The following is a 26,064-nucleotide window of genomic DNA, read 5'->3' on the forward strand; positions in this document are numbered from 1 at the left end:
CATGTAAGAAGTAGAAAGTACAGGTATTTGTGTTCAACATGTAAGAAGTAGAAAGTACAGGTATTTGGGTTCAAAATGTAAGAAGTAGAAAGTACAGGTATTTGTGTTCAACATGTAAGAAGTAGAAAGTACAGGTATTTGGGTTCAAAATGTAAGAAGTAGAAAGTACAGGTATTTGTGTTCAACATGTAAGAAGTAGAAAGTACAGGTATTTGTGTTCAACATGTAAGAAGTAGAAAGTACAGGTATTTGGGTTCAACATGTAAGAAGTAGAAAGTACAGGTATTTGGGTTCAACATGTAAGAAGTAGAAAGTACAGGTATTTGGGTTCAAAATGTAAGAAGTAAAAGTCAAAAGTCGTCGTGGAGTAAAGTACTGATACCAGAAAAATGTACTGAAGTACAGTAACAAAGTATTTGTACTCCACTACTTCCCACCTCTGTTGTTGACATACGTTTGTTTGTTTCCTGTGTAGTGTACGTTCCAGACGAGTGGGAGGTGGCCCGGGAGAAGATCGTTCTGAACAGAGAGTTGGGTCAGGGATCCTTCGGGATGGTTTACGAAGGTTTAGCTAAAGGCGTGGTGAAAGACGAGTCAGAGACACGCGTCGCCATCAAGACGGTCAACGAGTCTGCCAGCATGAGGGAGAGGATCGAGTTCCTAAACGAGGCCTCCGTCATGAAGGAGTTCAACTGTCACCACGTGGTACGTACACAGAACACAGGGCTTTAATAGGACAGTATTTCCAGAGACACATTAAAAACATTTATTACGTTTATTAAAAATATGCTGAATAGTTTAGTTGAGTTGATTTGTTGATAGTGTCGTGGACAGTCCCCATTGATCACAAGAACAGTAAATGGGGCCGCGTTAGTAAACATGGCTAATTTCCAGCTGTTGTCCCCGGCCAGATGATAATAGACACCTCGGCTGTCTAGAATAGTGTGATAACTTAAACCTAAGCTTTCTGTAAGGATAGGGACTTTCTGGGGGTTTTATTTTGAAAATCATGCATTATCCTGAGCCGGCTGTACAGATAAAGTTACTCTAGGGGTCTTTTATTTTGAAGAAAAGGCCTCTTTTTGAGCTTCTCTAAGCATATTGCAAATCAGTGGGGGTTTTATTTTGAAAAGAAGTGTCTCATTCCTGGGCTTCTTGTAAGGACACATTAACTATGTGTCTTTTATTTTGAAAAACATGTTGTCTGAGCTTCCTGTAAGGATACACTACCTGTATGGGGCTTTTGTTTTGAAAAACATGTCTCTTTCGGAGCTTCTTGTATGGATACAATAGCTCTAATGGTCTTTTATTTTGAAAGACATGCCTCTTCCTGAGTTTCCTGAAGGATACCGTTACTCTATGGGGCTTTTATTTTTACAAACATGTCTCTTTCTCAGCGTTCACTAAGGATACAGTCACTTTAAGGGCTTTTGTTTTGAAACAAATTTCTTTCTTAGCTTCCTGTAAAACACGATTGGTCTTTTATTTTGAAAAACATGCCAATTCTTTATTCTTTATGTGGCCTTCCTATCAATTATTTTCCACCTCAATAATAAACACAGAAAATATTTAACAGGTATTTTTAGACATTTCAATCTTTCTGCACACATTGACCCGCAACAACGTAAAATGATGACATGCTCACACACACACACACACACACACACACACACACGCGCACTAGAATAGGATGTTGATTTGTGTTGTTTTCTGTGTGTTGTTGCAGGTGCGTCTGCTGGGCGTTGTCTCTCAGGGCCAACCCACGCTGGTGATCATGGAGCTGATGACCAAAGGAGATCTGAAGAGTTACCTGCGCTCAATGAGACCCAAAGACGTACTGAAGCATTTATAAAACCTGCAATAATGTTTAATAACTTAGTTCTTCAAAGCTGTCTTTAACTGTTCATATACTAATGGCCTTTATCATTGGAGAAATGTACTTTAACACATACAGACTATATAAATGTGTGTCCAATTTGCATTTGGTAACGGGTCAACCATAACCTTTCAATATGTCCCCTCGGATGCTTATTATTACTGATGTGTGCTTTTTTCTCTATATTCAACTACATGCTAGCTACTTGATTATTGCCTGCCTTTCCCCTTTCCCTGTCACTTAACGCTGTGAATGTCCCCGGACTAATAAAGGGATTCTGATATTAACCCGTCTGTCTCTCTGCCTCTCTCTCTCTGTCTGTCTGTCTCTGTCTCTCTCTCTCTCTCTCTCTCTCTCTCTCTCTCTCTCTCTCTCTCTCTCTCTCTCTCTCTCTCTGTGTTCAGACACAGTGGACCAGCCTGTCTCTCCCTCCTCTGAAGAAGATGCTTCAGATGGCGGGGCAGATCGCAGACGGCATGGCGTACCTCAACGCCAACAAGTTCGTGCACAGAGACCTGGCAGCGAGGAACTGCATGGTGGCCGAGGACTTCACCGTCAAGATCGGAGGTAAAGTACCGAAGTGGGGGGGTCAGAGGTCATGTCAAAGGGGCATTTTAAATTTAAATTGTATTTTATTGACTCACAAAACAACAACCAGCCAGAACCATCTTTATCTAGGGCTCTCATTTCTTGTCATTTCAGTTTTTCCCCTCTGTTTTGTGTATACAGTTATATATTCACACAAATACACTTGATTCACCTCGTGTGTGTGTGTGTGTGTGTGTGTGTGTGTGTGTGTGTGTGTGTGTGTGTGTGTGTGTGTGTGTGTGTGTGTGTGTGTGTGTGTGTGTGTGTGTGTGTGTGTGTGTGTGTGTGTGTGTGTGTGTGTGTGTGTGTGTGTGTGTGTGTGTGTTGTGTGTGTGTGTGTGTGTGTGTGTGTGTGTGTGTGTGTGTGGTGTGGGTGTGATGTGTGTGTGTGTGTGTGTGTGTGTGTGTGTGTGTGTGTGTGTGTGTGTGTGTGTGTGTGTGTGTGTGTGTGTGTGTGTGTGTGTGTGTGTGTGTGTGTGTGTGTGTGTGTGTGTGTGTGTGTGTAGACTTCGGCATGACGAGAGACATCTATGAGACGGATTATTACAGAAAAGGAGGTAAAGGTCTGCTTCCTGTTCGCTGGATGTCCCCAGAATCTCTGAAGGACGGAGTGTTCACCACCACCTCTGACGTCTGGTGAGCACACACACACACACACACACACACACACACACACACACCCTGGAACAAACTTACATACAGGAAAACATTCCTCCCGACTGCAATAACTCAAATCTCCTCTGGCTGGATATCTAATATTGAACATTCCTCACATACTCGTATGATATCCTCCTTTTGATTTGTTTACTGTAAATCTGTTTTTCCACAAGTATATTTTCTACTTTTTTTAATGCTATTTTATTTCCATTGAGATGTTTACATTTTGGATTGTTTATTTCTAGTCTTTTAATTTCTCTAATGTTCAATGCCATGTCTTTTGATGCTGCTGCAACGCAAACATCTTATCTTACCTTACCTCATCTCCTCATCTCCTCCTCTCCTCTCCTCATCTCCTCCTCTCCTCTCCTCCTCTCCTCTCCTCCTCCTCTCCTCCTCTCCTCCTCTCCTCCTCTCCTCTCCTCAGGTCTTTTGGAGTCGTGCTCTGGGAGGTTTCCACCCTGGCGGAGCAGCCGTATCAGGGTCTGTCCAACGAGCAGGTTCTACGCTTCGTGATGGAGGGGGGGCTGCTGGAGAAACCCCAGTGCTGTCCTGACTTGCTGTAAGACACACACACACACACACACACACACACACACACATTGATTGATAAATACACTTTAGCTACTGTGCATATGACAATTAAGCCTTTGACATATGGATGCTGAACTAACTATGTCTCTCTCTCTCTTTCTCTCTCTCTCTTTCTCTCTCTCTCTCTCTCTCTCTCTCATCTCTCTCTCTCTCTCTCTCTCTCTCTCTCTCTATCTCTCTCTCTCTCTCATCTCTCTCTCTCTCTCTCTCTCTCTCTCTCTCTCTCTCTCTCTCTCTCTGTGTGTGTCTGCAGGTTTGAGATGATGCGGATGTGTTGGCAGTACAACCCTAAGATGCGTCCGGCCTTCGTGGAGATCATCGGCTCTCTGAAGGACGAACTGGACCCCTCCTTCATAGATTCCAGCTTCTTCTACAGCGCCGACAACAAACCGCCCGACGCCCCCTCGCCACCTCACCTGGAAAACGCCGCCATCTTGGAAGTCGTTCCTCTGGAGCCTGCTGCCTCTTCCTCCTCCTCTTCCTCACAGCAGACCCCCCAACAACAGACGCCACCTTCCCCGAAAACAGAGGCTCCTCCTGGGCCTTCGTTAGCTCCAAGTTCCCCTCCTTCCTCCCCTCCTTCCTCCCCTCCTTCCTCTCCACCTTGTACGTCTAGCGCCTCATTGGACAAGCAGGCAATCGGACAGCAGCAGGCGGCCAATGGGCTGTCGGGGGCGGGACTAACGGCGTCATTGGATGAACTTCCTGCGTACGCTCACATGAACGGAGGACGAAAAAACGAGCGAGCGATGCCCCTCCCCCAATCCTCCGCCTGCTGAACAACCCTCTAAACATTTCTTTTGTTTTAATACAACGTCCACCAGCTGGAAGGTGGAGTCACTACAGTTCACTGTACCTCTTTATCCCCCCTTTTTTCATATTTTTGGTTTCGTCCCGCTGGCTGTCACGTGACACTGCCCTCGCTGCTGAGTGGGACAAACCAAAACAAGAAGGGGGGTAACAGAAAGGAAATGTAAAGAGGGGTTGTTTCTCCCTTCTCTCTTTATGGCTGAACTTATTTTATAAATTGTCGTTTGTTACTTTTTTTACATGTATTTTCAAATGACGGAGAACAAAGGCCTTTGTCGATGACCGGCGTTTTTGGGCGGGCATTAACGGTGTAACTGTTGCATATCTTAATGAAGAAGCACTTCAGCGTCTCCAGAGAACAAACAAACAACCACAGGGACGAAAAAAAACAAAAGATCAAATCTGTTGCCAAATTTGTTGCCAAAATTGTACTTTTTGTAAAATTCTTTCTTCTGTAGTTTTGCTCTGAAAAAAATGTCCAACACACCAGATCAAAAACAAGCGCTTTGATTTGGTTCTAGGCGATATTAAAACCAGTGATCCAAGGGGTAATTCACACGCCTAAAGACTATTTGTTTATCAATTACTCACCTGTGTTACCTTGGACTTCATTCGTTATTCTGCACACCTCCACGGTGAACGACGAGTAAACAATGTTTGATATTTCTTGATGGATTGTAGTAAAATTGGGCGGCAAAGCATCTGTTTCCTACACAACTCGTGCACTATTATCTAAGTCTTTATTTTAAACCCTTGCGTTAGTGAGCAAACAAATCAAAGCAATCATCCATGTGTTTAGTGAGCAAACAAATGGATATATTGTTACAAAATATATATTTAAATTGTAGTTTTCCTATCTAGTCAGAAGGAAATTACGACATCTTGCTTGTTTTGTACAACGCATTATTCTATGTAGACCCTACAAAATGATACCTAAATATAGACTAATATAACTGAGTTTGTACATTTATAAACCGATGTTTGGATGTACTTTGCTGTCGTTAGATACCGCCCCCGTTTACTTCAATTTATCAAGAATGTTCACAAATGTTGATATTTTTTTTAACCATAAAAGCAAGTTAAGAAAAATGCAATGTAATTCAAGAATTGAAAATAACAAAGGGTGATTGATTGATACCTGAATGATCACTTTGTGGGTGAATTGTCCTTAACTTCCCTCTACAGTCCTTCGCTGCTCCTCCACTGCGGTTTGCACGGGAGAGGATGAGGGCCACGTGTTCGTTTGTCTTTCTGACCAAAAGGGATTTTATGTTTTTCTTTAAAGACAGACATTTTTTTCAGAAAAATAAATAACAAATTCAGAAATAGAAAATAAATTTTTTAATGTGACAATTCACGGAAAAGAAATTAAGATTTTGAGAAGAAAACAAATGTTGGGTAAAAATTCTAAATTTGAGAAAGAAAATCAAAATTTCGGGGAAAAAAATCAAGATTTCTGGAAAAGTCAGATTTCTGAGAAAATTTTTTCAACATCAAATCAGAAAAGCAGTTAAATAAAATGCATCCTTGAAGCTCGGACTGTGGATGGAAGCTCGTAGAGAAGAAATCGGATATAAACTCAACTAAAAACGTCTCTTGATCAAAGTTGTGTATAAAACCCAGACTACTATGGAGCATCTGTGCAGGCGCTTTCGTTTCGTGTCACTTTTGTACGTTTTTCTACGGTCGGAGTTCATTCATCATGTACAGAAAGAAGCTGCTATTTCTCTTGTGGTTGTAATATATCTATATATATATATATATAAGAAGAGAAAACACTCCTTCAGGTCTGATCGACGAACGTTTCCTCCACACTCTTTTATTCATGTGTTTCTGAGCTGGATTTCATTTCTGTGTTTGAGGTACGACAGATTTTCTCTCATCTGACTGAGTTCAAAGAGGAAAGTTCAATATTCATCTCTTTTTTGGTCTGCTGTCAGTCTCAGAGTATTTCACCCTCGTGCGTGCGTGCCGGTCGCTGTTTGTTCGATTTCATTTTCTTTCAAAGTAGAGCATGCAAGAGAACAGTTTCAACAAAAAAAGAAGCAGAAACCAGAACAGGATTTCCAGTTGTGTATTAATGTTTGGAGCCGAAACACTGACAAAATCAAGTTAATAGACGAGTTAAAACTCAATATATCAATACATTATATTGTTGTTTACTTAACATGGAGCGTAAAACATCATTTAAGGCGTCATACTTTTTTCTTGCCTCCATTTAAATTGAAATATGACAGCGTATAGGAGCCATTTTAGGTACAACTGCATTTAAAGGAGCCGGGCAAAAGTGGGTAATCTTAGTCGAATATGCTTTATTTGTTTGACCTAAAATGACCCTAATGCAGCATTGTTAAGAACTGATTTGGGCAGAAAAAGCTTACATTTCGTCACTTAACTTGAAGTAGTATTATTAATTGTTGACGACGGTAATATTTTGGACTTGTCTGGTAACTTTTTACACATCTCTGTCAGTGTCAGGGCTCCATATGTTGACATCAAACTACAAATGAATGCAGAATATACGGTTTATTACATTTTCAACGAGCCTTAACGTCTTAGTGTTCTGAAGACAGAAACTGAAACCAGTCTTGGATCATTTCCCGTTCTGCTCATCAACCTCTCTGTTGATTTACGGCTGGTTTTCTTCAGTATCTCACATTATTGATCTCGTTCTCTACAAACATCTTGGTCGATTGCAGAGGTCGAGAAAATCTGAGATTATCTGACGGCACTCTGAGTTTTATTCAACGCTTTAAGTCAAATAAGATGTCACCTTAAAGACGTTAACAATGCTCTTACGGCTCTACTCTACTATCGAAACACTAACTATGAAAATCAGAAACACACGTTATGTGACGTGACTGAAGCTTCAGACGGTTTACTGAAGAAACATGAAGACGGGTAGATCAGAGAGGACCACAAAGGCGTGTTTGGTTATTTCTCTTATTATTTCTGAGTGTAAATCACTGTACAAACCCCCACTGATTGTTCGTCCTCCATCTTTGTGTTCTGTTGCTGTTTTCGGGGGAAGGTCTTGTTGTTTCTTCAGACATCCATCTACCTCACTTTGTCTTTCCTTTCCTACTCCATCTATCTCCGCGCTGTTTCTACGTTTGAATCCAGACACAGGTCGTTGCTGGTAGAAAATGTACTTTTATTGTGCAGATAATCAACAAAACAACAACAACAACAACAACACGGCTTCCTGTTTGCAAAGAAGACATGTTGCCCAGATGTGGCGTTGTTAAGCATTTCATAAGACATGCAGGAATCCACACCTAGTTATTAACATGTGCATTTAAGTTGCTCTGCATCCAATTCACTTCCAAAACACTCACTTCTGTTCTGAAGGTGTTTCCCAAATCGTCAAAGACTCTTCGAATGGATGCAAAACAATGTCTTCTCTCGCACGTGAAAGCGATCTTTAAATTGTATTTTTCCTTTTTATTTACACAGAAATTGATGCGAATGCGACATATCTTCTTGCTTGTTTTGTACAACACCTTATCCTATGTTCCAAATATAAGATAACGTAAATATAGCCAAGGATAATCCGGAGAAAGACGGAGACAAACGGGTTTTAAAGACAAATATTGGATGCTTAGCTTATGTGATGGCACAAAATACGGGGCTAGAAAGTGTAATAATGTTCCTTCTCTTAAAGCAGGAGGCGATTTACTGACGAATATCATTTTTTCTGCTTCAGGCAGGTGTCTCTTTATATTTTTTCGACACGTAAAAAAAGCAATTGGAGGAAAAGTTATACACGACTGCAAATGACCAGCTTTTTCTAAATATTTGTAATTTAACAGTTTAATTTCCACGAGTTATTGTTCGTTATTTTCGGGACATTTACACAACAACAATTCACGACATTACCGGTAACATTGAAAGTCATCCCAACGCTAATAGGCTTTAGATTTCACAGCAAAATGTTTGTTTCTCATCATTTACGAGTACATTTAACGCTGCGTTCTGTATTTATTCCTCTTTACTGCCATTATGGGCGCTGCTCTTCTGCATAAAGGCGTGTAGTTTGTTATCTGACGGTTATTTAAGTGTTTTGATCTGATCTTTGTCTCACTTTTACCACTGGACCCCCGCAGAGTTGACTTAAAATCCAACTTGTTTGTTTCTTTTCCATCTTGTTTTTGTGTTGTGTCGATGGCCAATGTGTGTCCATGTTTTGATAAGTTATTCACGGCCATCCAGCTCAGATGTGTTAGATTGATTTTTGGGTTTTTATTTTTCGTACGTAAGCTGTTCTAAGATTATGTTTTTGTTCCTGTTATCAATATATTCTGATGAGTGCGTACTGGGAAACACTGATTGGCTGAAGGAAAAAGAGAATGTGTTTTTTCTCTGGTTCTTTTTTTTTCTACACAAGATTTAAGATGAATAAAAATGTATGCAAACTGCTCGTCTTTGTTGGGAAGTGTGTGTTATTGCTGCGGCATATTTTAAACATATCACAGCTGGTAAATAAGGAGCTATTTCTTTAAAACGTTATATATATATACTGCTTCTAAAGGGATGAATACAGTTTGAAGGGATGATTTAAGTTGATCGAAAACCTATAATATTGGCCTATAAATTATAGTGGAGCCAAATCTTTAAGTAGTAGGACATGTAAAAAGTTAGAAAAAGTACAAAAATTCAAAATTGTTAAGAGTAAATTTACTTTTAACCACTGCAGTTTAATGGTGTACCATCAGGTGGCAGCAGTGAGACTCCAGCAGGGTTTTATCCACAGTGATTCAGAAGGAGAAGAAGAAGACGCCCAGCGTAACGTGGTTGACGTCATTACGTTGTTTATGACGGAGAACTGTTGCTGTACGTAGCGTTAGCTTGTGTGTTACTTTTCACAAACAAACGATTAAGCATTAGTTTCGATCCCAATGTGCATATTGTGGAACATAAAGGAGAATATAATGGCCCTGCAGAAGTATTAAGGTAATAACCGCTTTATGTCTGTATTGTATTGTTGTTGACTGTAATAATAGTGCTAATAGCAGCCTCTTATTGCTAGCTAGCATGCTAATGTTCCATAGATATAAACAGAGCCTAATGTAAATACAGAGGTGTAATGTAACTAAGTAACTCAAGTACTGTACTTAAGTATAATTGTGAGATACTAGTACTTTACTTGAGAAGTTCCAGTACTTCTGCTCCACTACAGTTCAGAGGTACATGGTGTACTTTTCCTCCACTACATGTATTTAATACCTTTAGTTACTTTACAGATGTGGATGAATGATGTGAAATCTAATCAAGTGTTAAATCAGACTTTAGTTCCACCTGGAGTAAATCCACAAGCTACCCTGCAGTATACAAAGTCATTCAAACTAGCTGCACCTTTACCAGCTTTGATAACACTTTCATGATCAATCATTATAAAACATATCATATATATTATTCTGAAATGGACCAATCTGCACAATGACTACTTTTACTGTCGCTACTTTAACTATATTTTGATGAATACTCTGTTACAGTAAAAGTACTGCTTTCAAAATGTTCCTCAAGTAAAAGTAGAAAAGTATTATACACTCTGGTACTTCTACTTTTACTCAAGTACAAGATCTGAGTACTTCTACTTTTACTCAAGTACAAGATCTGAGTACTTCTACTTTTACTCAGGAACAAGACCTGAGTACTTCTACTTTTACTCAAGTACAAGATCTTAGTACTTCTACTTTTACTCAAGAACAAGATCTGAGTACTTCTACTTTTACTCAAATACAAGATCTGAGTACTTCTACTTTTACTCAAGTACAAGATCTGAGTACTTCTACTTTCACTTGAGTAACATTTTGAATGCAGGACAGATACTTGGTAATCATTTCAACTGGAAATGAGCTTTAATAAACATTTCCCTGCTGGATGAAAGCCTGTGTGACTCATTACTAAAGTTTTTTTGCAAAGTACAGAAGGCATACAACTTACTTACTACAATAACACTAGTGTTTTATGATCCTGTTGCATGCTGGGTTGTTTGTTCTCAGCTGTGTGAGTCAATACATCAAGCACGTCTAGATTCATGTGTGCGTAGCTACAGTGTAGATATGACAAGGAGAATCTGAGGTCACAGGCTCCTCCAACAGCAACACAATAACACAGATCAAATAGTAAATAAAATGAAATAGAATATAGTCGACATAGTGCAGAATAGTGTATATACAAGTCATTGGCATATTGATATACATAAGTTGCAAACAGATGGATGTTCTTTCAACAGTTCAGGTGTGTATCAGTCTGATGGCCTGTGGGAGGAAGCTGTCTATAACTGAACGCCTCTGTCGTTAATTCACTTTTCTTTCAGTGAAGACAGTAATGCCATAAAGAAAGGAGGCACGTTTGAGGAGATCTCTCTTCAGAAATGGCGACTGAACTCCATGAGGCTATTTTCATGGCCAAGCAGGAGCGCCACAAAAACCTGTTTCTGAACTACAGAAACCTGAACCACTTCCCCGTGGAGCTGCTGAAAGACGAAGGCCTTCAGTTCCTGGAGAGGCTGTACATGAAGAGGAACTCACTCACAACGCTGGTATCTATTTACCTGACGTCAAACCTGCTTTTAAAACATCTTAGCAGGGTTGTTTCCTGTGACTTTTACTAATCACTTCTGCTTTCTCTCTCTATCAGCCGGACGATCTTGCTCTGAAGCTCCCAAATCTAATCGAACTGTGAGTATTTATTACGCAAAATCCACTTGTTCACGTCTTTTCTACATCAACATGTGTCCCCTCTTCTTCATGTCTCTTCTACATCAACATGTGTCCCCTCTTCTTCATGTCTCTTCTACATCAACATGTGTCCCCTCTTCTTCATGTCTCTTCTACATCAACATGTGTCCCCTCTTCTTCATGTCTCTTCTACATCAACATGTGTCCCCTCTTCTTCATGTCTCTTCTACATCAACATGTGTCCCCTCTTCTTCATGTCTCTTCTACATCAACATGTGTCCCCTCTTCTTCATGTCTCTTCTACATCAACATGTGTCCCCTCTTCTTCATGTCTCTTCTACATCAACATGTGTCCCCTCTTCTTCATGTCTCTTCTACATCAACATGTGTCCCCTCTTCTTCATGTCTCTTCTTCATCAACATGTGTCCCCTCTTCTTCATGTCTCTTCTACATCAACATGTGTCCCCTCTTCTTCATGTCTCTTCTACATCAACATGTGTCCCCTCTTCTTCATGTCTCTTCTACATCAACATGTGTCCCCTCTTCTTCATGTCTCTTCTACATCAACATGTGTCCCCTCTTCTTCATGTCTCTTCTACATCAACATGTGTCCCCTCTTCTATCTTCTTCATGTCTCTTCTACATCAACATGTGTCCCCTCTTCTTCATGTCTCTTCTACATCAACATGTGTCCCCTCTTCTTTCATGTCTCTTCTACATCAACATGTGGTCCCCCTCTTCTTCATGTCTCTTCTACATCAACATGTGTCCCCTCTTCTTCATGTCTCTTCTACATCAACATGTGTCCCCTCTTCTTCATGTCTCTTCTACATCAACATGTGTCCCCCTCTTCTTCATGTCTCTTCTACATCAACATGTGTCCCCTCTTCTTCATGTCTCTTCTACATCAACATGTGTCCCCTCTTCTTCATGTCTCTTCTACATCAACATGTGTCCCCTCTTCTTCATGTCTCTTCTACATCAACATGTGTCCCCTCTTCTTCATGTCTCTTCTACATCAACATGTGTCCCCCTCTTCTTCATGTCTCTTCTACATCAACATGTGTCCCCTCTTCTTCATGTCTCTTCTACATCAACATGTGTCCCCTCTTCTTCATGTCTCTTCTACATCAACATGTGTCCCCTCTTCTTCATGTCTCTTCTACATCAACATGTGTCCCCTCTTCTTCATGTCTCTTCTACATCAACATGTGTCCCCTCTTCTTCATGTCTCTTCTACATCAACATGTGTCCCCTCTTCTTCATGTCTCTTCTACATCAACATGTGTCCCCTCTTCTTCATGTCTCTTCTACATCAACATGTGTCCCCTCTTCTTCATGTCTCTTCTACATCAACATGTGTCCCCTCTTCTTCATGTCTCTTCTACATCAACATGTGTCCCCTCTTCTTCATGTCTCTTCTTCATCACCATGTGTCCCCTCTGTGGAAAGAGACTCTGAAAGTTTCAGGAACAAAGATTCTCTCTCTTTTTGTCCTGATCCATTTCTATAAAAACCTGTCTGAAAATGAGCTGATCAGATTTTGGCCACTTTGTGATGTCATAACGATGTGTTGGCTTGTGTAACCATCACGGACCGTCTCCACAGCAGCGTTAAAAAAATCTTGGAGGTGGGCGTATCTGAGGCTTGGGGATTTTTTTGTGATCAACCAATCACATGAATCTCCCGCCCGCGACATACGAAGCCAAAAAGCCCGAAGTAAACTGGATATAAACTCCCCAAACAGGCGAAAACCTACCACTGTCTCTGCCACCTCCCTCCATGCCTGGCTCCTCCGGTTTATATCCCGGTAGGTAAATAGGGACTGGTCATAAAGCACCGGGTGATTCCCTACCGCTAATTTCTCCTCCATTTTTTGGAATATGAGGAAATGACCTACGGTATGTCTCTCCCAGCATACACGCCGTTTGATTGGCTAGAGCTTGAACTGCCAGATTTGCGTACACAGGATTTGATTGGCTGCCGCTTCCACCTCAGCTTCAAAAGTTGAACATTGTTCAACTTTGAATCTTGAAAATCCTGAGAATCTCCGCTCACCTGCCCACAATGCAGTTCGGCGAAAAGTGAGGGAAAGTGACGTCACCCCATTCAAAGTGAATGGGCAGAAGCGTTTCAAGATTTTTTTAACGCTGCTGTGGAGACGGCCCGTTAGCCAATCACCAACCAAGGTAACCCCCCCCCCCTTATCACCTGAATCTCCTCCTAGATCACCATTGTGTTCTTTTTAACCAAATCTCTCTCAGAGGGGCGTGGGGAGGGGCTCCTTATTTTCATCTAAAGTAACAGACAGAGAATCAGCACTTTGGAAACAGGGCTGAAACAGAGGGGATTATGGGATGCTGCAATGATCTGTTTGGTGTTTCAGCCAATCAGAGACAGGCTCTGACTATATCTGAGACCTGTGATATATTGATGAAGAAGAGTATAACAGGAGACCTTTAAAGCTTTGTTTGTTTGTTGTACAGTAATCAAACTTCATGACATTACATAAGCTGTTTTACTTGAAAAGTGGATGAGGGCGGACGGTGAAGATTACATGCATTACAATGTTTTAAAATATAACCGACAACAGCTCAAATATTCTGTTTTAATGTAATTTAAACATCTGTTTGTTTTCCATTGAAGGTATTTGCACTCGAACAACATCATCCTTATTCCTGAAGGTGAGTCCTCCTCTGGTATTACTTAATAATAAACCCGTGTTCACACCTCTCTGCTTCTCTGTTACTGATTACAATTACATTTATTTTGTTAAATTTGTCGGCTCTTTTAAGTCACTTTTCAAACCTTACTTTAGGAATGCTTTTATGTGATTTAATTTATTCTTAATCTATTTTTTTTTTTGTTGTTATTATTTTCTATCTGTTCTTGTGTTTAGATGCTGTCGTTTAGTTCCCTTGCTCTCTGTGTATTTTGCTGTGAAAGCACTTTGTAAATGTCTTTTGAAAGGTGCTATAAATAAAGTGTATTATTATTATATTCAGGGTTCTGTCTGCACGCCCTCAAACCCAAATGCAGTTTTCCCCGTAAAGTGATGCCAGAAAACAATATTTCTGTTCCTCAAAAACTGTATAATGACTCCAGAAATCTGAGCATCGAACAGAGCGTCAGACGGCAGAGACAGCTTTGTTGTTACGGAGCTCCGACGTCACGTTGTTGTTTACGTCCGCGGCGCCATCTTGTATACGGGCGTCATGATCTTGAGATAATTGATATATCTTATAAACAAGATCAGCGCCACAGTATCACCTCATACTATATCTTTCTAGGAAACACCCCTGATATAATTACACAACTCTTTTGACCGTACTGTATGTAAAGTAATAACATATTAAATACTGTCAGGATAAAAAGGGTAAATTACTAAGAACTCCAAAACAACAGGAGGATTGAAATGAGAGAAATCTGGAGATGAAGTTGTTTTTATTTGTAAAGTCTCCATTTTCCATATAATAATGCCCTCTGTTATCTTCGATCCCCAGCAAGTGAAATCCCGAAAAATACGCATGACTCTAAAACCATTGTTACTACATACATTTTATGAAAATAATTAGTACAATAAAATATAACTAAAAAATGCATTTCCTGCTGAGAATGCGTGTGAATGCTGTAAACTGAACATTTGTGGCTGAATTTAGCTGAAAATGCAGAAAAAGCTGAATATGTTATTAGCTGAATGGTAGCTTCTTTTAGCTACAGAGACCAAGTCAGTGGGTGTTCCTCAATGTCGAGTACGCTTGCTTGGTAGCACATGTCTGCCGAGCATCTTGCTTCAGAAGCGAGGCAAGAATACTTCCTGGCATTCGGAAAACGAAGTGTGGAACACGCTAGCAGGTGTGCAGGTGTGCGTCATATGAGAGGCCCCGCCTTACATCTTCCGCCACAGATTTGGGGAAATTGGTCCGTGCGCAAAGCATTGTGGGGATTTTAAGACCGCGAAGTCTACTCATGTGCACACTCGATATTTCTCCAAACGGAGTACGCCGGGCTCGGTAGATTTCCAAGTATACTGGAGATTGGAACAGTACTTCGGCGGCACTCGATGACGTAGTATGCTTGAAATAGTGGCTCTGAAGCAGCTTTACTCGCAATTGAGAAACACCCAGTGTGTTGCTGAACTTAGCGGAGAAATGCAGAAAAGTGAAATGATTTGAATCAAATGGTTACAGCTCAAATGCATTGCAATGACTTTGTTGGAAACTTGAAAGTGAAATGTTAAACTGGAAGAGTAGGACAAATAGTGAAGAAGCTTAATATTTAAACAACAACATGTATAGCCTCAATGTCCTGAAATAGCTGAATAATGTAATAGTTGAATGGTTTCTGTAGCTGAAAGTAGGCTGAAGGAGTTAAATATGAGATGTAAGTAGTAGTGAATGAATGTGTATTAAGAAGAGAAAAGAAAGCCAAAACGCTTGGGAAAGCAGCAGAATATTTTGACTGCAAACATTTGAACTAAAACCACACGTCACCAATAATGTATAAAATATGTGGAACATGTTGAAGTCAGTATGAAGTCTCCATCAGACAGAAAAGAATAGGCGGAGACAGTCTTTAAACTCCAGTCTGTGGGTGTTTCTCAATGTCGAGTACGCTTGCTTGGTAGCACATGTCTGCCGAGCATCTTGCTTCAGAAGCGAGTCAAGAATACTTCCTGGCATTCGGAAAACGAAGAGTGGAACAGGCGAGCAAGTGTGCAGGTGTGCGTCATATGAGAGGCCCCGCCTTACATCTTCCGCCACAGATTTGGGGAAATTGGTCCGTGTGCAAAGCATTGTGGGGATTTTAAGACCGCAGAGTCTACACATGTGCAGCCTCGAAATTTACGCCGGGCTCGGTAGAATTCCAAGTATGCTGGACATTGGAACAGTACTTCGGCGGAACTCGATGACGTAGCATGCTTGAAATAGTGGCTCTGGAGCAGCTTTACTCGACATTGAGAAACACCCTGGGTGTTTGTGTTTGAGGTGACGACGTTATCAAACACCTGTGTGTGTGTGAGCCCAGACATCAAAGGTTACCATGGTGACGTTGTTATCAAACACCTGTGTGTGTGTGTGTGAGCCCAGAGATCAAAGGTTACCATGGAGATGTGCAGTAATCAGTGAGAGGAGAGCCTTTCCATTGTTCTGAATGAGAAATAAACCTCTTACATTTCTAACTTTTGTAGAGAACCGTAGCAGCTATCGTTAAAATGTCAACGCGTGGATCATGTCAGGACCCTGAGGGGCGTCTCAATCTGCTTTTTGTGCACTTTCGGGTCAATAATGTGGCTTTTTTGGCAGATTAACTCAAGGTGTGCAGACAGCATTCGCACTAATAAGATTAAAAAAATGTTTTATAAAAAATTGAAAATAAACAAGTTTTTAAAACACAAAATGAACGTCTCAAAATGCATTTCAAGACACTTTGACATATTTTAGTATCTCCTGCAGCAGCCGTGTGAAACCTTGTCTCTCCTGTTGTCTTTTCACGATACTACCACTCTGTTGTCTTTGATCCTCAGCGATCGGCAGCTTGTCTCGTCTGCAGTCGTTGGACCTGAGCAACAACGCGCTGCAGTTCCTCTGTCCGGAGATCGGACGCCTCAGATCTCTGAGACACCTCCGACTGTCCAACAATCAGCTCAAGTGCTTTCCTCCAGGTACGTCTACCATCACAAATACCTCTTTATTACGTTTCTACGGTGCATCACCATCAGCAACTTAAACAAGTGCACACACAATGACAATATGCTATCTTTAAGCGATGGAAAGCTAAGTATACGCATGTACAAGATTATATTTACAAAGAGAAAGAATGAAAAACACACAAACAACATAAAAAATAAGAATATATTAGATATATATATGCTGCAGATAAGCTATACCGCTAACAGGTCGTTTTGGAGAGTATTGAATGCATCTATCTATTCTGCAGATAGTCTACAGACTTGTCTTTATACTGTTAATATGTGTATATTTATAATGTTTAGGAAAGGTTTTATGTTGAACTCATGTCCAATCCCTTGTTAACATGCTCCCGAGACAAGACAATGTCCCAAGTTGGGATCAATAAAGAACATCTAATCTAAAACATGACGGCAGAGTTTTTATCTTGTTTAGTTAAGATTAGTCAGGGTCATCCAAAAAATTCAAGTTTGTTTTGTCACTCTACTTGTGACACAGTTTAACATTTAAAAAAATGTTCAGTAAGACAACAAATAACTGACAGTATGTTTGACCAAGCACAGGGTCAAGTGAAAAATCTAAAACAAAAAAAACACTCACGCAGCGTCAGAAAACAAAACCCTCTCTCTTTTCCTCCGTACCAACATCTCTAAAAACGGGGCTACAACGGAGCTGATCTAGATTTGCGTCTGATAAGACGTAATATCTGAAATGTGGGCGGGCTTTAGACCCACGGCCCTATCAGAAACGTTGCTGTCAGAAACAATGAGCGACGTGTTTTGAACGTAATATGGTCTGTGTTTACATTAGCATGCTAACACTCAGAGCTAACCTCTGCAGGAAATAAAGAAAGGAACTCACCTTGTGGTAAACCTGAGAGAGAGAAAGAGTTTGAGCTCCATACTGTTTCAGAAATAATCCTTGATGTGGTTTAGAACATGATGGCGTTTAATCACGGGAGCATTTAGCTGAGTGTCTCGTAGTATAGAGTGCCACAGTAACACGTCCTAAAAACTGGAAGTAAACTCCTTCTGGTTCCCTTGACAAAAAACCAATGCAATTTCTCCATAGGATTTTGGAAAATAGCTGGAAATAAGGTCTGTGGTTGAGACACATTGAAGAGACGGAGCACGTTTTGTTCAGCCGGATAATATCCACATGTCTACCCTACTTTTATAATTTTCTAATCATAAATCTAGTCGCCAGAAGCTAAATGCTAACGTTATGCTATAAAGGAACTACAGCAGGGTCGCTGCTTCAACGTCACGCCAACTTAAGATCCATATTCAAACATACAGATTCTAAATGGTACGAGTTGAAGCGTTTGTTTGAACAGTTTGCAGGAGGCAGGTACTTGCTTTCAAGCAGAACAGGGCAAACAAACTTAGCGGGAGTGTTTACGTGTTTACAACGTCCTCCACGACTTCTGTAGTCCTATTCAGCCACTTGGTAACAACCATCGTTTTTCAGACACGTCAACTCTTCAGAAATCACCAGCGGGGTCACTGCTGATGTATTTAATGTCCTAGAACAAAACGTGATCCGTCTCTTCAATGGGTCTCAACCACAGACCTTATTTCCAGCTATTTTCCAAAATCCTATGGAGAAATCCCATTGGCTCTGAGACCAGGGAACAGGAAGTGGTAAAATGCTGACTCACTTCCGGGTTTTAGGACGTGTCACCGTGACACTCTATTCTGAGCAGGCATTAGCTCCCCCTCCACTTTTTTTCAAAGGACCCCGAATCAGCATTCCTCTAACAGCTGGAATAGAGGGGTTTGATGGATTTCTAATGATCTGTTTGGTATTTGGAGCAAAACACATCATAGACATGTTTTTTATATATTTGTATATATCTGAGACCCATACTATATGCCTAGAAACAGCATGATAGGAGACCTTTAAGAAAACACCTGCATTGAGTTGCAGTATTTATTTATCCAGCAGAGGGCAACAGCGCCTCTTGAACAAACATGAAGAAAATGGAAAACATCATCCTTGTATTTCAAGACTCTGATATGTTTTAATAATGACAGGCAGGGGTGCATTTCATATTTCAATGCGCTCTGATTGCACATGTTAACCTTGTAATCTACATATGTATTGTTGTGTAGTGGAACTAGTCCAAACTGAGCATTTGACTGTCTGTTATTGCAGCAGTTTACAACACTAACGGTAAACATGCACTCCACATCTCGTATTCATTTCATCAATCGACTAACCGGGAAAACTCAGAGCAGGATTCTTCCTTACACTTCAAAATAAAAGCATTTCCTGTCAACATTTCAAAGTAAAACAGAATTATTACCCTTTATATTTAGAGGTCAATCAGGTCAACATGTCTCACTGCTTTAAATAAAACAAGTTACAACATGTATTATTTTTCACAATTCACAATTATTTTGTATGTAGTTTAAAGTATTTGGAGAGAACATGAGCTCTAGAAGAGATTGCCTTTTAGGTTTTATATAGCTATTAACTTTTGCAATGAAGTCTGTGACTTTGCACGAAATGTGATTCAGTTCCTGGAGAGGCTGTACACGACGAGGAACTCACTCTGTACACTGTATCTATTTATCTGATGTCAAACCTGCTTTTAAAACATCTTAGAAGCGGTTTGTTTACTTGTTATTCCTGCTTTCTGTCTCTATCAGCCTGACGATCACAGAGACGTTTTGACATTGTGTCCCTGTTATTCCTACACACTGTTTTCAAATCTCCCTCTCCATCCAGGGTGTCCGCGGGCTCTTAAAAAGTATTAAAAGTTGATAAATCAATTCAGCGAAAATTAAGGCTATTAAAAAATATTAAACGGCATTTTCCAAGGTATTACATTTTGTAGCTTGTTTCCAATAAGTATATAAATGGTCCAAAGAGGTTGTATTCTACAGTCTGCCTGAATGTAATCATTGCGTAGGTGTGTAGTGTGATTCTGTGTAGTTTATTTATGGCATCCTGTTGGGTTTGACGTCATCTGAACAGGACATCGCACGCTCACTGCTTGATAGCGCGCGAAGGTCCGTTTACGCCGGTTGTTAAACAACATCGTTATGGGGAAATGCAAGTCTGCGTCCAAATGGTTGGAAGATAAGGAGGAAGGACAATCAATACTGTATATAGTCAATGTGAGGTAAAGTGTGTTGTCAATGTAACCGGTTAGAACTCCAAGTGGCGATGAGGTCTTAAAATGTATGGAAAGGGTCTTAAAAAAGGTCTTAAAGGGTCTTACATGTGACTTGAGGATTCCTGCATATACCCTGCCATCGTGTCCTCCTGTCCCCTCAGAGATCTGCTTTTAAATTAATGTTTTAAATGCCATTTTTTAATGTGTTTCTGCTGCACTATTTCTTTATGCTCTTAATGTCATGTTTGTAAAGCACTTGGAATTGCCTTGTGTTGAAAGGTGCTGTATAAATAAACCTGCCTTACCTGGAGATCGGATTTATCTTTTAAGCTGGAGCGAGTGTTTTTTGGTTTTGAAAAAGGATTTGTTATGTAGATCAAAGTATCTGAAGAGAATTTGAACTTGCCCCTTTTTAGGTTTGGAATATTTATTAACATTTCCATTTCCCCCTCTCCTCATCCCGTCCTTTGGAAGTTTTGACATTGTGTTCCTGAACATTTGTCCCTGTTATTCCTACACAGTGTTTTTAACCCCCCTCCCCATCGTGTCCTCCTCTCCCCTCAGAGATCGGGGACCTTCAGGACCTGGAGACTCTGGATGTTTCCATGAACCAGCTGACGTTTCTCCCCGAGCGTCTGCATCGCTGCGTCTCTCTGCAGAATCTCACCGCCGACCACAACCTGCTGACTCGATTCCCCCGACAGCTCTGCTGGCTGCAGCGCCTCAACCAGCTCTCAATGGCCGCCAACCGCCTCACCTTCCTGCCCCTCGGTAGGTAGCTTGACTTTTTCAAAGACTCAAAGGTTTTATTGTCATATGCACAAAGCTACAGTGTAGAAATGGCAATGGAATTGTTCTGACCTGAGCTCCTCCAACAATGCAACATATATAATAAAATAGTGCAAGAAGTCTACAGTGCTTTGTTTTCGGTCCTTTGATCATAAAGCACTAATTCCACTTCTGTGTGTGTGTGTGTGTGTGTGTGTGTGTGTGTGTGTGTGTGTGTGTGTGTGTGTGTGTGGTGTGTGTGTGTGGTGTGTGTGTGTGTGTGTGTGTGTGTGTGTGTGTGTGTGTGTGTGTGTGTGTGTGTGTGTGTGTGTGTGTGTGTGTGTGTGTGTGTGTGTGTGTGTGTGTGTGTGTGTGTGTGTGTGTGTGTGTGTGTGTGTGTGTGTGTGTGTGTGTGTGTGTGTGTGTGTGTGTGTGTGTGTGTGTGTGTGTGTGTGTGTGTGTGTGTGTGTGTGTGTGTGTGTGTGTGTTACAGATCTGGGCAGATCGAGAGAGCTGCAGTTTGTGTTTGTTGACAACAACGTGGATCTGAAAGGATTTCCCTCCTATCTTTACAACAAGGTCATCGGCTGCAGCGGGTAAACCATTACAACCCTTTTAGAACCAAAAGCACATGCATATTAAAACACTTTAAGTCCTATACCTATAAGTTGTTGCTCAATAAAAAAATGATATTCCACTTCTACTCCAGTTTACGTGAAGCCATGCATACTTCACTTAATTAAATGACACGTAAAAATAACTTTTGAACACAATCTGAAACCCAGGATCCTTGTTTCTGCTTCTGGCCGAGCACGTGGGCTAGAACATGCTCTGAATGTGTGTTTCTCCTCCAGGTGTGGTGTGTCGGCCCAGATGTTGAGGGGGGGGGAGACCCTGAGTCAGGCTCTGGTGGGCCTCCCCGCGGAGGTGAAGGTGGTGGGCTCAGAGACGGAGAACGTGGTCCCCCTGGAGGAGCTCGCCCTGAGGGCCCTGCACCGCATCTACCACCACGGCAAGACAGGTGAGGAGAGAAAGTTCACACATGCTTTACTCAAGTAGAAGTACAGATACTCGTGTTTTAAAAGTAGAAGTACTGACTAAACGTCTTTACTCAAGTAAAACTAAAGAAGTATGGGCTTTGAAATGTACTTCAGTAAAAAGTACCCATAACTAGCATCTGTTTTAAAGAGTACCTGACCTCCCTTTATATTAATGGAAGTGTAATAGTGTAATGGAAATTCTGGTCATCAGAGAATTGGATGCTATGATGTTATATTTAACATATACATAATCATATTCTATAAGCCTTACATGTCAAGAGACCGTAGATCTCAGCACTCAGGAAGGTGACCATGGATCTGATCATGGGTCTATTTTACTCTGATCAGGGGTCAGGGGTCAGTTATCTCACGACTGAAACCAGAACCAGAAAGACATCTCTCTGACGAGTTCATTTCAAGAGTTTCCACCACACTAGCAAACCACAAAGACAAGTCTTATACTTCTGTCGTTTTTAATACTAACCCCCCCCCCCCGTAGTTTAGTTTAGATCCAAGACAAAAGTGACAGAAGGGGGACACGCTGAAAAAAATGCACAGCTCCTTCAGCACCACGGACAGCGACAGCCTGAAGAGCTTCACTGACCAAGAAAATGTAAATAAATACAAACACAGACAATTTTGACAAAAACCATAAATGACAACAACACAATAATATGTGAAACACTTTCCTAAATCTGAAGGAATACACTTAGCAAAGGTCTTTATTATTTATGACTCGTGAATGAATGAATGCACCAACATTTAAACACCTATTATTGAAGGAAAACTATGTTTATTAGTAATAAAGATTCACAGGTCCATCTTCTACTAATTAATCTGAATATCAGATTTTTTGCCATCAAATTTACACAAATGGGGCGGAGCCTGTGAGCTAGTTCAGGCAGTCAACTCGAGCACTCATGCTGCATTCATACATAACGCCCCGTGCCACTCTACAGCCAACCAAACAGAGTCTCCTTAATAAGCCGCTCTATTGAACCTGCCAGATCTCTCTCTATGCATTGCTTGCTGCTGCTATTGCTGCAGCTACTTCCACGTCGCTGCTGCTCGCCTGCTTCCACCCCAGCTTCCACCCCAGCTTCCACCCCAGCTTCCACCCCAGCTTCCACCCCAGCTTCCACCCCAGCTTCCACCCCAGCTTCCACCCCAGCTTCCACCCCAGCTTCCACCCTCAGCTTCCACCCTCAGCTTCCAACCCAGCTTCCACCCCAGCTTCCACCCCAGCTTCCACCCCAGCTTCCACCCCAGCTTCCACCCCAGCTTCCACCCCAGCTTCCACCCCAGCTTCCACCCCAGCTTCCACCCCAGCTTCCACACCAGCTTCCACCCCAGCTTCCACCCCAGCTTCCACCCCAGCTTCCACCCCAGCTTCCACCCCAGCTTCCAACCCAGCTTCCACCCCAGCTTCCACCCCAGCTTCCACCCCAGCTTCCACCCCAGCTTCCACACCAGCTTCCACCCCAGCTTCCACCCCAGCTTCCACCCCAGCTTCCACCCCAGCTTCCACCCCAGCTTCCAACCCAGCTTCCACCCTCAGCTTCCACCCCAGCTTCCACCCCAGCTTCCAACCCAGCTTCCACCCTCAGCTTCCACCCCAGCTTCCAACCCAGCTTCCACCCTCAGCTTCCACCCCAGCTTCCAACCCAGCTTCCACCCAGCTTCCACCCCAGCTTCCACCCCAGCTTCCACCCCAGCTTCCACCCTCAGCTTCCAACCAGCTTCCACCCTCAGCTTCCACCCCAGCTTCCACCCCAGCTTCCACCCCAGCTTCCACCCTCAGCTTCCAACCCAGCTTCCCCCCCAGCTTCCAACCCAGCTTCCAACCCAGCTTCCACCCCAGCTTCCACCCCAGCTTCCAACCCCAGCTTCCACCCTCAGCTTCCACCCCAGCTTCCAACCCAGCTTCCACCCTCAGCTTCCACCCCAGCTTCCAACCCAGCTTCCACCCAAGCTTCCACCCCAGCTTCCACCCTCAGCTTCCACCCCAGCTTCCAACCCAGCTTCCACCCTCAGCTTCCACCCCAGCTTCCACCCCAGCTTCCACCCCAGCTTCCACCCTCAGCTTCCAACCCAGCTTCCCCCCCAGCTTCCAACCCAGCTTCCAACCCAGCTTCCAACCCAGCTTCCACCCCAGCTTCCAACCCAGCTTCCACCCCAGCTTCCAACCCAGCTTCCACCCCAGCTTCCACCCTCAGCTTCCACCCTCAGCTTCCAACCAGCTTCCACCCAGCTTCCACCCCAGCTTCCAACCCAGCTTCCACCCTCAGCTTCCACCCCAGCTTCCACCCCAGCTTCCAACCCAGCTTCCACCCCAGCTTCCACCCCAGCTTCCAACCCAGCTTCCACCCCAGCTTCCACCCTCAGCTTCCACCCCAGCTTCCACCCCAGCTTCCACCCCAGCTTCCACCCCAGCTTCCACCCCAGCTTCCACCCCAGCTTCCACCCCAGCTTCCACCCCAGCTTCCAACCCAGCTTCCACCCCAGCTTCCACCCCAGCTTCCAACCCAGCTTCCACCCCAGCTTCCACCCTCAGCTTCCAACCCAGCTTCCACCCCAGCTTCCACCCCAGCTTCCAACCCAGCTTCCACCCTCAGCTTCCACCCCAGCTTCCACCCCAGCTTCCAACCCAGCTTCCACCCCAGCTTCCACAGCTCCACCCCAGCTTCCACCCCAGCTTCCACCCCAGCTTCCACCTGTACGCTCGGGGGGATAGTTATCTAATCATCACTCAATGTTCTTTGTATATCTGTGGAGTGATGAGGCCCGAGCCTAGACGGCAAACTCAACTATATGCTGCTTCTAATAAACATGTTAAAGAAACACGTGAGTTGTCTGACTGAAATGATGGTTTTACGTCTCAAAGCAGCTGCATGTTGTCGGTGTGGACGTGGGGGGGGAAGAAGACATTAACAAGTTGAACCACTGCAAGTTCAAAACGAGCGATAAAGAACTTAAAAAAAGTGTTTTGACATCAAGACATTCGTGGGAATTATGAAAATACAAATGCATTTCAATTTTCCATGAAAGAATTGGAATGAACCAAAAAGAAAGTGTCATGTTACAATGAAGTGACATCTTTGACTGTATACGTGTCCAATAACTCCCCCCCCCTGTCCTCCCTGTGTCTCCAGACCTGCCCCCCCCCCCTCCTCAGCCCGCCCCCCCCCCCTCTGTCTGCCCCAGAGTCTCCTCCAGCTGCTCCACTTCCCTCTGGGTCACTGTCACCGCTGCAGTCAGACCATGTTCACCACCATCTTCCCCAAGCTGTTCCCTCTGAGGGACACCGCGCTGGCAGGGGTGCACCGCAGGTCAGAACAAACGCACCTCTATAGACATAACCCACCTTCACAGAACAAACTACAGAACAAACTACAGAACAAACTACAGAACAAACTACAGAACAAACGCACCTTCACAGAACAAACTACAGAACAAACAGTTATTGCCTTATTTCAAGTACAAACATCAGAATCCATTACATTTTAAAGATAACTTCACAAAATCTAGTGGGTAAATATTGACTCAGGATATCTGACACTAAAAAGGTAAATCTGTGTAATCTTATAAATATATTGCTATAAAAACAAATGAACATATGGATAAATAATGTCTAATATAGTCAACACCTGCAATTACAAAAAACATGAACAAATTGGTGCTTCAGCTTAAAAACAAAACACCCATATCTAATAACATTTGAGTTTTTTTAGATTTGAAACTTACTTTTAGTATAAAATATAACTTGAACGCATTTATTGTGTAAAATTAAAATAACCTTATTCTGTCTCCCTTCTCTCCTCCACAGGACGACGGTGAGTTTTGTGGCTTATTGTTGCTCCAGTCACTGCCTCCGGACCTTTGACCTGCAGGGATGAGGACACACACACACACACACACACACACACACACACACACACACACACACACACACACACACACACACACACACACACACACACACACACACACACACACACACACACACACACACACACACACACACACACACACACACACACACACACACACACACACACACACACACACACACACTCGTCCCGAAAGCGGCAGATGAACGGTTCGTTTTGTTTGCGGATCTTTCAGGAACATTACAGACGCAGAATGTTAGGAGTTCTTTTTCTTTTTTTTATGGACACAAGGCTCGTTCAGAAACTCACCAAAGACTTACATGATGCTCCTGAATGCAAC

At 42.5% G+C, this 26,064-nt stretch overlaps 2 protein-coding genes across 3 annotated transcripts in view; both read left to right on the plus strand.

Annotated features, from left to right (window-relative positions):
* The window catches only part of LOC117497008 (insulin-like growth factor 1 receptor), an 87,298-nt gene extending 78,353 nt beyond the window's left edge, over positions 1 to 8,945 (plus strand). For both annotated transcript variants that reach the window (XM_034148893.1, XM_034148894.1), the window contains exons 16-21: positions 476 to 705; positions 1,727 to 1,834; positions 2,281 to 2,443; positions 2,971 to 3,100; positions 3,549 to 3,683; positions 3,969 to 8,945. In XM_034148893.1, the coding sequence (XP_034004784.1) occupies positions 476 to 705; positions 1,727 to 1,834; positions 2,281 to 2,443; positions 2,971 to 3,100; positions 3,549 to 3,683; positions 3,969 to 4,494 (1,292 nt within the window). In that variant the 3' untranslated portion in view covers positions 4,495 to 8,945. The remainder of the gene's footprint in view (positions 1 to 475; positions 706 to 1,726; positions 1,835 to 2,280; positions 2,444 to 2,970; positions 3,101 to 3,548; positions 3,684 to 3,968) is intronic.
* A 382-nt stretch (positions 8,946 to 9,327) lies between these two features.
* lrrc28 (leucine rich repeat containing 28) lies at positions 9,328 to 25,794 on the plus strand. The gene is made up of 11 exons (XM_034148899.1): positions 9,328 to 9,478; positions 10,848 to 11,072; positions 11,171 to 11,211; positions 13,859 to 13,896; positions 16,740 to 16,877; positions 20,591 to 20,797; positions 21,288 to 21,390; positions 21,649 to 21,815; positions 24,832 to 24,837; positions 25,010 to 25,163; positions 25,661 to 25,794. Exons 2-11 carry the CDS (start codon positions 10,905 to 10,907, stop codon positions 25,728 to 25,730), a joined length of 1,092 nt encoding a protein of 363 aa, XP_034004790.1. The 5' UTR covers positions 9,328 to 9,478; positions 10,848 to 10,904; the 3' UTR covers positions 25,731 to 25,794.
* Positions 25,795 to 26,064: the final 270 nt, after the last annotated feature.

The sequence above is a fragment of the Trematomus bernacchii genome, unplaced genomic scaffold (genome assembly GCF_902827165.1).
Source record: "Trematomus bernacchii unplaced genomic scaffold, fTreBer1.1, whole genome shotgun sequence".
NCBI classification, from domain to species: domain Eukaryota; kingdom Metazoa; phylum Chordata; class Actinopteri; order Perciformes; family Nototheniidae; genus Trematomus; species Trematomus bernacchii.

What these genes read in the sequence shown, in the direction of transcription:
- lrrc28 (XM_034148899.1), top strand. Translation starts at nt 10,905, where the DNA reads ATGGCGACTGAACTCCATGAGGCTATTTTCATGGCCAAGCAGGAGCGC. An exon ending in CCTCACCTTCCTGCCCCTCG is followed by an intron (nt 20,798 to 21,287) that starts GTAGGTAGCTTG and finishes TGTGTGTTACAG; the next exon opens with ATCTGGGCAGATCGAGAGAG. An exon ending in CTGGCAGGGGTGCACCGCAG is followed by an intron (nt 25,164 to 25,660) that starts GTCAGAACAAAC and finishes TCTCCTCCACAG; the next exon opens with GACGACGGTGAGTTTTGTGG.